At 34.2% G+C, this 10,415-nt stretch overlaps 1 protein-coding gene across 1 annotated transcript in view; it reads left to right on the forward strand.

Moving 5' to 3' along the window:
* Window positions 1–10,415, forward strand: part of LOC134848588 (neuronal acetylcholine receptor subunit alpha-9-like) — a 34,408-nt gene that overhangs the window by 23,660 nt on the left and 333 nt on the right. The window contains exons 7-10 of the mRNA XM_063866104.1: window positions 3,825–4,014; window positions 5,022–5,218; window positions 5,836–5,981; window positions 10,246–10,401. Of these exons, the coding sequence (XP_063722174.1) occupies window positions 3,825–4,014; window positions 5,022–5,218; window positions 5,836–5,981; window positions 10,246–10,401 (689 nt within the window). The remainder of the gene's footprint in view (window positions 1–3,824; window positions 4,015–5,021; window positions 5,219–5,835; window positions 5,982–10,245; window positions 10,402–10,415) is intronic.

The raw sequence follows: 10,415 nt of genomic DNA on the forward strand, positions 1-10,415 counted from the left end.
ATCACTATAAAGACCCTATTTTGACAAAATAATCTGCGCTGCCGACGAATTTTTGAAAAAAAATTGCCAAAAAAGTACCAATTTTTGAAGAAAAAAAATGCCAGAAAAAAATTACCAAATCACTATAAAGGCTCAGTCAGCCAAAAGTGGATATCTCAAAATAGTAAAAAAGGGGACCCTTTGGGTCGGCAGAGGGTCGAATTCCTGAAAAGAGGGCGTCCGATACAAACCACCCACCATCCCCCCCCCCTCTAAATCTGCTGGTGCAAAAGTCCTTTCAGTTTTCAACAGGATGCTTAAAATTCTGCCTTTGACCTAAACAGATGCAAAAAATTTTTTTCTTGCACTCTTTTCTTTAAATTATTAAATCCACTCTTGAATCAATTAAGTTTTCAGGCTTGCAATTTTCAAAAAACACACTGCGTATCATGGTAGACGTCATATTGTCTTTCGGTGTTCGGTTATTTTATTTTAATTTTATAGGATTTGTAGAGCTATTAAGAGCTATTTTATCTAACTTTTAATACACTGAAGTTGTAAAGAAACTCAAACCATTTTACGGCAAAATAAAGATTTAAGGGCCATAAATGCTTTTACTTTTGCTCGCGCCAGTTTTCCGTAATTCATTCTCTCATCATTGAGTCACTGCCTTTCTTATCGCCACTTTCGCTCCTTTTCAATATATGTACCAATTGCTACAGTCTCAAATTAAGTATGTTTTTTATTTATTAAGTTAGGTCTGGCAAAAAATAGACGCCCAGCCTACCAGTTTTCATAAATATTGGATATTAGATTAAATAGATTAAAAAATGAGAAGCTGGATGACGCCAAATGTGTGGAAAAAGTTCAATAAAATTAGTACAAACAGGAAATAAAAAATTGAGTAAAAATTGTGAAGAAAAAAAGCAACTGAAACAACACTGCCCGTATTCGAATGTTGAATAAACCAACTGCCCTTTGAAGCATCTGATAAACTTAGTTACAGAAAAATATAAGTAAAAAAATATCATTTTTGAAAGTTTTATTTTTCAAATCAACATAATAACAAGCAATTTCGATGTAGTTATCTATATTTTTTAATTGTAAAAAAAATATGATTGATTATCAGGCCAGATCAAATGATTGAAAAAATTAACAAAAAGCATTCGTTTTGCAACATTTCATTCCAAAAAAAAAAACATTATTAAAACGGGTCAGTTTTTTGATACGGCGTTAAAGAGGCAAATAGGCTTAATCTTTTCTTTTCTTTTTTCATCAATTACCCTGTTTACCTCCTTAATTTCTAAAGTAAAATTGATTCGAATGGTATCAATTTGTTCTGAAAAGCCGTTTGATAAAAAAGTCTGAGAAAAACGAGTATTTTTTCTTTTTGTTGGTTTTTTTTTTTAAATCTCTACTATTGAAGCTTGTTCTGCACAATATGCAGAAAAATTCGAAAAACACTAAAAACATGCAAAAATTAAACAAGACTGCTCGTATCAGGGCGAAGCCCTGAATGGTTCGACTGCCTTTTAAGTACATAATCATTGTAATTATGTACTTCCCGAAAACTATTCAAAAAAGCAGCTCGAAAAAAATTGAAAAATTTTTTTTCACGTAAAGATAGAAAATGTTGTTTCCTAGGGACATCCTAAGCAAATATCTAAATCAAAAAATAAACAAGGATAGCTGGTTACTGTGCAAGTAGCACAGAATGATCCGATACAGTCTTAAAAAATACAAAAAAGTTGTCTCAAATTGTGTCGTTTTTTCTGCATGTTGTGATAAAAAATCTGAGCGAAAAAGTATAATTTAGGCATGTTTGAGAGTCATAGTAAAATAATTCAATTGAAAACAGATTTTGAAATGAAAGGACTAGAAAAACGAAAAAAAAAATTTGAAAAAATTTCAAAAGTGTTTTCAAACTTTTTTGCGAGAATTTTTTGAGTTTTCAAGGTTTTGATTGCCTCAATTCTGCTGAAAAACTCACAAAAAACTACCTTTAATTGAGTTATAATAAATTTTCACTCAGTTTTCAGGTTATTGCAATTACTAGCCATCCTACTTATTAGCTCGAAAGTAGACCAAAATTCTAAAATTTCAAGCCGGTGTTTCTCGACGCTGTGGAAATTTTTTACCGTCGTTTGATTCAAGACTAAAAGGGCTTCAGTATGATATATCACTCAAACCTATCTGATGATTATTTGTGGTTGCGGATTTTGCGTGGAAAACAAAAAAAATCTAAAAAACACTCGAATCCAAAGTTCCTCCCCATTTTCAATGGTCGGAACAAAAAAATTGATAAATAGAATTTATAAATGCATATAAACAAATATATAGTTTTTGACGGAATGTTTTAAATCATATTTTGTTGTCTCGAACTCATATTAAAAAAACCTGATTCATCCGTGCTTGTTTTTTTTTCTAACGTTATTAGAGTTTAATGATAAATTTGGCCTACTTTGGATTTTTAACGCGCGAGATATTTTTAACGCGCGGGTGGTTTTCAAAAAAAAATTCTTTTTTCCCCTTTTTTTCATAATTTTTTTTGTTTAGTGAAAGTTGTTCTATAAAGTTTGAAAGGTAGTCGGATTATTCAAGCTTTCGGATTATTCAAGCTCTGTTACGAACAGCCTTGTTTGATCTTACATTATTCTAAAATTCAAATTTTCTGAAATTTTTCAAAAGCATGAAACTTATCACTACAAGCTTGGAGAAAATAATAGATACTTGGAGGGAAAAGTCTGGAAAAAATCATTTGGGAGGGGGGCTGGAAATTTATGTGTGATCAGACTGGACTAGAGTCTTTTACCGCAGATTGCCTAAAAACATGTTTTTTTACGTGAAAAGTGACCGAAATCTTTCTTTCAGCGCTCATTTTTTTCTGGATAAAATTAGATCCACTCATGATTCAATTATTTTTGAAGGTTTGCCAATGTTAAACTTTGAAATGATTTTTTCTGACATATACAACATTTTTCATTTTTTTTTGTGTTTGTTTCGTATTTTTGTGGTCGTTAAAATGACTTTCGTGATCTGCTTTTTTACTTTTTTCTGCTTTGCTTTTGTGAACTATTACGCTATATAATTTGCTTGGCCTATGTTTTTAAGGAAACTCGCGCTTTTAGTGCTGAGAAATGAGTACTTAAGGGTTTTCATCGCTCCTACTTTTTCGCGCGCTATTTATCCCCAATCGATTTTTTAATATTTGAGTTAATATTTATTTTTGATTTAGTGTATTTTGGTTCAGTTTTTTGATACAATGGTAAATAATTACCATTATTGAAATAATAGATTTAAAAAGTTTTTAAATAACACAATGATACAATAATTGGAATCTTTGCAAAAACAAATGCTGATAAAGGGGTCCAAGTCCAACATGAGAATAGTTTAAAAAAGCAAATACAGCAATTTATTAGTAGATGTAAGCCGTTCAGTCCAAACGCCGAGTGGAAGGGGGGTTTTCTCGGAGGGATCAGAGGATTTTCAAAAAAGTTTTAAAATTCTGTCAATCTTTCATAAGTCGACTAAATTGGCTTTCTGAGCTCTTCCAAACACTGTAAGAACCCTGCCAAATTTCTTGGCGGCAACCATTTTTTGAAGAAAAAAAACAGGCCAAAACTTATGCCTTTGACCTTTCTAAGATATTTTTTTAAACAAAAAAATGCGTTTTTTGTCGAGTGCTGCCACTCGAATTTAGTGTCATTTGACGTCGAGGTCAACTTTAGAAAAAATGAAGGGTTGACTTCAAATACGACCTAAATTTATATGAAAAAAAACGACCCACTGTGCAGTCAGGAGCTCGAAGTAACTGCTTCAAAACACTGTCTAATGGTGTGTTTTAGCATCTCAGTGGAGCGTGAAAACTTCGACATCAAAGTGTACTTTGACGGGAACATCTGGTGGTCGATGCCAGCTATTACCAGAACTACGTGCTTCATCAAGAGCGAACAGTTTCCCTTCGATCAGCAGGAGTGTGATATCATAGTTGGCAGTTGGTACTACCAGCCTACAGAGATAAACTTAATTGTACAGGTAAAGGCACATATATTTAATTATCGAACGCTTCAGGTATTTTAAAATAATATAATTTAATCATATGTTATTGTTGCCTTCGAAACATGAATCATATGTTATTATATTTCCTGTGTCGAGCTTGATCAATATGCACTTCATCAAAACATAGATGATAGAGGTCAAAAAGGTAGAAAAGCTTAGAAAAAATATAAAGTCGTAATCAATCTCGGGTCGAGAAGCTTTAAAATAGTAAATTTTGGTCGAGCCGAGGTATACACTGCAAATCTCGACCCTGGAAAAGTTAGAAAAGGTATGAATATATATATATATTTCTGGTCTATTCATAGCTAATACCTGCAATGGTGAAGCTTGGATCGAAAGAAAAAACCCATAGTATTATTAACTTTGAAACGGGGGATAAAATGGCCAATAGTTGCATCCAAAAGTGTCCAAGTCACAATTATTATATCATCATAAGCAGGTGTTTTGATGTGCCGACTTTCTTATAAGATAAATTGTTCCCTAAATTTGCATTATAAAAATGACATTAATAGTCTTCGATTCTGCGAATTGAAGAGGATCTATATTAGGTTAGACAGCCTGTCCAAGGATTTCCAGAGAAAAAATAAGGGTCGGAAGACCCTAAGATTTGGTTGTAGATATTTACCCGCACTGGATTTTCATGGATAATAATAGATTATATTGGATTTTCAATTGCAGTCTCAATAAATTTCAAATATAATCGATTATAAATGATTAAAAATGGATTATGATCCCAATATTTTTTAAATCATTTAAAACCTATTATAATCGTTTATAACCGATGATAATGGATTTTTTTAAAGATTATTAATAACGTTTGTAAATTTTTTTCAAAATTATCTCATTTCCTCTTTGACGCAGTTGCTACGTTTTACTTTTACCCAATTTTTGTTTTACGGTCAAAAAACGTGTTGTCGAGGCATGTGATTCTGATTCTGCCCGATTTAATTTTTTAAGTTTAAGTCAGTTTATTTCTCCTCCAGGACAACTCGACCAAGATGGAGTTGAAGTATGCGGCTGAGAATGCACAGTGGGAGTTCCTGGACTCTTGGATCCTCACTAGAGACGAGACTCACGACTCCTACGACATGGTGTTCCGAACTGTGTGCTTCAGAGTCCGATTCCAACGCAAGAGTCTCTACTATTGCCTCATTCTCATTGTACCTTATGTACTCATTAGGTATGTTTTGCAGTAATTGCCATTTTGTTGTCAATATACTTTTTCGGTATTAGGAATCTACTCGGAAGTTAATTAACCTTGTGACTGAAAAAAGCTCAATTTTTTAAATAGCTGCTCTTTGACATCGTAAACCAAATATTTACTTAATTAAACATTTCATTGTTTTTTTTAAGATTCGCAGAGGATTTAAAGAAGGTTCTCCATTCTTTCTTTTCATACGGCCGAAGTTTTTAAAGTTATTTCTCACAGATTTCGAACTTTTTCTTCTGTTATATATGTCTCTTTAGTTATTTATGGCTAACGACTGGATTACAAAAATTTGAACGTTTTAGTCCCTGTCAAAAAATTCTTCAAAATACTGCATACATTTATTATGGTGCTTACCAGTTTGTTGAACAGTTCTTGATATTATTGATTATTTCGTACTGAAAAATTAAAAAACGACACTTCTGTAAATTAAAGAAGTCCGCCTACCCAAAACAGAAAAGTCACTCGGAGGAGGGAAGGCCGGCTATAGTTTTTCCTTACTTGACCGGAGGCGGGGGGAGGGGTAAGGGCTCCGTAACAGGGAAAAAAACTATTTTCTCTGATTGATGTTTGATGTTGATGAATTGCAGCTTCGTGTCGATCGCCAACTTCATTCTGCCGTGTGAGAGCGGCGAGAAGATAGCTCTAGGAATCACAGTTTTGTTGTCTCAGTTCGTGAATCTACTCAACCTCGTGGATCTCATCCCAGAATCATCCGACAGCTTCCCCATTCTAGGTCAGTCAAGCTATATTTTATGAGGATTGCAAGGGATAGAATATATGCCCCCCCCCAACCCACCTCACACGAGCATCAATTTTAAGGTGTAATGAGGGGTTTTATAAAGTTAATTTTGAGGACCAAGTATGTTTGTCATAGACTAATTAGTCCGCATGCCAATTTTTGTAACAATTGGACACTTTGAACAGAAAGTTTACTGATAAAATCTCACAGAAGGGGGAAAACGAACAAGAGCCAATGTTTCTTGGATTCGCTTGACTAATAATCTCTGGGCAGCGGCGGGAAATTTGGTTAAATTTCTGCCTCCTTCAGTCAAAAGGACGGAGGTTCGAGGCCCAACATGGTCCTTGCTCGATGCTTGATCCATTACCCAGCCTGGAAAAAAAATCAAACAAATTGCCTGTAGTTCTTAACTATGGGAGAAGCTGTGGAAAAGTATGCTGCCTGCTAATCTGGAAATGCAACTTTTTCTTCATTACAATCGTAATTTTTGGGACATTAATACCGTGAAAGAATGTGTTGACAAAAATAATTCTCAATAGTTGTTTCCAATTCATTGTGTCTTGCATTTTTCTTCTCGGAAGTATTGCAATATATTGCAATATTATATTGCAAATGTGAAAAAAAACAATATTTTATTGCCAAAAAATTCGGAAAGCAATAATATTGCAATAGTATTTTGATATGCCCTGGGTGGCATGGGAGGGCGTGTGTGTGTGTGTGTGTGGGGGGGGGGGGGGGGGGGGGAGGGGTTGGGGCCGTGGTGACAGTGGCGTGCACAAAGTTTTTGATAGGGAAGCGTTTTTTAATTATCCCCTTCCCCTCCCCCCCCCCCCCCCCCCCCCACTTGTCACGCTAGTGGAGGATGAGAAAGACATAGGGCAATACGTTGAAAATTGAAAAACGATATTTTAATTTGTCCAATTAATCAATTAACCTTTTTCTCAGAAATGACATTTTATTGGGGAGATTTCCATCGGACTCATATGGCTTAACTTTTGCTCATTTCAAATGAAGCAAGTCAATTAAAAATATCCGATCAATTTTGATTATTTTTGAATGAATTGTAACCAGAAACTCATATAAGTTGTCGATTGAAAAACTAAATTTCCCAAATACTCTTCAAGTATATAGTATAGTTACAAAGAAGTAAATTATAGTTTAGGACAAAGGTTGAAATTTGCATCTTAAAGTCTAGCTCCTTAAGTTTCCCCGAAGAAAGTTAGCTTTTTACACATTATCCTTTTATGGAGGAGATGGTTTACTTCGTTGAAGGCAGGGGCGGATTTGAGGGGGGGGGGGGAGGATGGGGAGGTAGCTTTTTCCTAAGGGATCCTCTACCGACCCAAAAGATCCCCTTTGAGGCTAATTTGTGACATCCGTTGTTGCTGACCGATTTTAAAATATTTCTAAAAGCGCCCTCGGTGTCAATATATACAAATATTGAGGGCGAGCATGCGCCGAAAAAACGCGATCCTTTGAGAAAAAGTTTTCTTGCCAAAAAAATGGCCGATTTCGCCTGTTTTTCCCAAAATTCGCCAGTGGCGGGAGAAAATTTGGTCGAAATAGAGTCTTTTTAGTAATTTTTAAAAATTCAGAAAATAAATTTGGTCGACCTAAAATATTTCCCTGTCACAACAATTTTTTTTTCTATTTTTTCCTCCTAGTCCCAAAAAACTCATTTGCGTGACAGCGAAGCGATACAAAGTTCTGATATCTGCAATGAAATTTCTTGATCTTTAGTGTCAGTAGTCTTATAATGCTGTTTTTTAATGCTGCAAGAATGCTCACCGTTATTTTTCATCTGCGTGTTTTAAATTTTAAATAGTGTTTTTTATTTGAGGCTTCAGAATTGTTTGAGCTGTTTCTTAACGACACGAGTGCATTAATAAGTTCAATGTTTTAATTCGACATGCATTAGGCGTTTTTTGTTTACCGGCATATGGCTTGGAATGATTTTAACTGCGTCACATCACAGCTCATATGAAGTTACTTTTATATAATTGCCAAAAGTGGTGCCTGCTGGTATACTATTCTGATCACCAAAATGAATTAATTTACCCGCATCCAAGTTTAGGCGTAAATTATCGATTATAACGGATTATTATGTCAAATTTTTGACAATTTTAATTGATTAAATTACCCAAATCAGGCGTTTAAAAGATTTATATTCGACTGTAATCGTGATGTTTTCCAGCAGATTAAAAGCTTTATAATCGATTATAATCAGTTATAGTATCTCACACCAAAAGTACATTTTAATTATATCCCCTGGGTTATTGTTTCACTATCAATAACAAAATCTCTAAAATTGAGATGTCGTGACACACTTTGGTTCATTTAAAGACAAAGTTTAACCACGAAACAAAACTTTCATAAAGATCCTTCCATAATAGTTGAAAGGTTCCCGCGGTAGGTGAAAAATGAGTCTTCCAAATAAATCTTGAAACTAAAGAAAGATGCTGATATTTTAAGAATTAAAAAACTTAAAATGTTCGTCATGAAACAACTTCATGCTAAAAAATGATAAAATGAAAACGTTAAGAATTTGAATTGATTTGAATACTTTTAGGCCAATTTTCTCAGTTTTTACATGAACCAACGTCTTCGAAAAGCATGCGATATAAGCTGTTCAGATGCAAAGTCGAAGACAAAATGGGCACGCAAAAGGGGTTATAATTGCTTATAATCGATTATTGTGGGTTTTTTGTGTACAACATATGAATCAGAAGTTTGGATTAAAATTAGCAATTATAATTGATTATAATCGATTATAATTGTGTCGAAAAATTTATGGAATAATACTCGACTAGAATAGCTTAAAGTGTATTAAAATTGATCATAGTTTGATTTCAAAAAGAGAGATTATAATAGATTACTATTTGAGTAAAATCGATTTCTTAGTAGGATTGGTACCAAAATCATAACATAATCAATTATTAACGCTTGAAACTGGATGCGGATACCGTTCGGTCAATTTTTTAACAAAAACTTAGGCGCCATAAAACACATCGTTGAAACTGAGTGATATTTTATTCTGAAATCCTTACACCCCTGAACAAGAAATTTCAATTACCTGAAACATGTGGAGAAAAGTTTAAAATTGGCCTGCAAGGTATGTTGAATTTTTGGGCTACAGCTTCAGGAATTCTGCAACAAAAAACATTTCTTAATTTTCCAGCCGAAAACTCTTGTCTCTCGGGCATCTCAATAAAAACAGGTAAGCTCAGTTTGATAAGCTTCTGAAAAACTTGAATTTCAATAATCAGGGCAATACAATTACTGATGACAATCAACAATTCAATTACTCAGAGCAGTTAAAAAACACTCCAAACAAAACAAAAAACAATCAAAAGTAAAGTATCTTTATCATTTGAACTTGGGTAGTCAAAATTTTTAAAGAAGTACCATTTTTATTTTGTTAAAAACTATGAGTTTAATCGCCGAAGTTTGACAGATTGATTAAAACATTGCTCAGCATTTACTTAAAAATCGGAGCAATAGCCAGTGAGCATAATTGAACCAAAAAATTTGCTTTTTCATCGACTTCCCATCCACGAAGGTAACGGTTGAACAGTACAAACACTTCATTAAAGAAAAATACATACTGCATGAAAAAAGGCGAAGAAAAGAAAAATATAGACTTGAAGAATTGAAGAAAAGACTTTCCGAAAATCCGCGAAGCAAATCTCAATTAGCATGGTGCTTAATGAAACTCATGTGGTCATTAAAAACAATATTTTTCGAGTTTCAAGAGTTTTTTCCTTATTTGATTATCGGGGCAATACAATTACAGTGACAATCAACAATTTAATTACTCAGAGCAAACTCAAGCAACGGATATTTTTATCATTAGCTTCTGCTTACAATTTGCGGATTCCGTTTACTGTTGCGGATTCCGCAACAATTCAATTTTACTATTCCTATCTTTAACTGTTGGTTTGAGGGTTCCACAAAATGTTTTGGGTTTCGCAAATACTATTGCCGATTCCGTAAATACTGTTGCGGATTCCTTAATTTCGCCTATATTCGAAGTAATTTTGCGCGGTACAGTGTTTTACTATTTGTTTTTGGAATCCAAAATAGCATAGAAAATCAAAGAAATGTCGCGACAAATCTGTTTTTGACCTGTTGCGGAATCCGCTTACAATTCACAAAACAAACTGTTTGTCCTGGTAATGTCCTTTTTCGGCCCACAAGACGTAAATCATTAAGTTGTCACAAGTTGAGAATGTTAACTTTTTTTCATGTTTCTGTGTAGGTCTCTACTACCTGGTGTCTATGGCACTGTGTGCTCTGTCTGTGATCCTGACTGTGATCATCCTCAACATACACTTCCAGGCAGACAACTCCAAGAGACTCCCCTTCCCCCTGCGCATGCTGTTCCTACACTACCTCAGGGGGGTATTTCTACCAGGTGAGGTCACACAC

This window comes from Symsagittifera roscoffensis, chromosome 6 (genome assembly GCF_963678635.1).
Source record: "Symsagittifera roscoffensis chromosome 6, txSymRosc1.1, whole genome shotgun sequence".
NCBI classification, from domain to species: Eukaryota; Metazoa; Xenacoelomorpha; order Acoela; family Convolutidae; genus Symsagittifera; species Symsagittifera roscoffensis.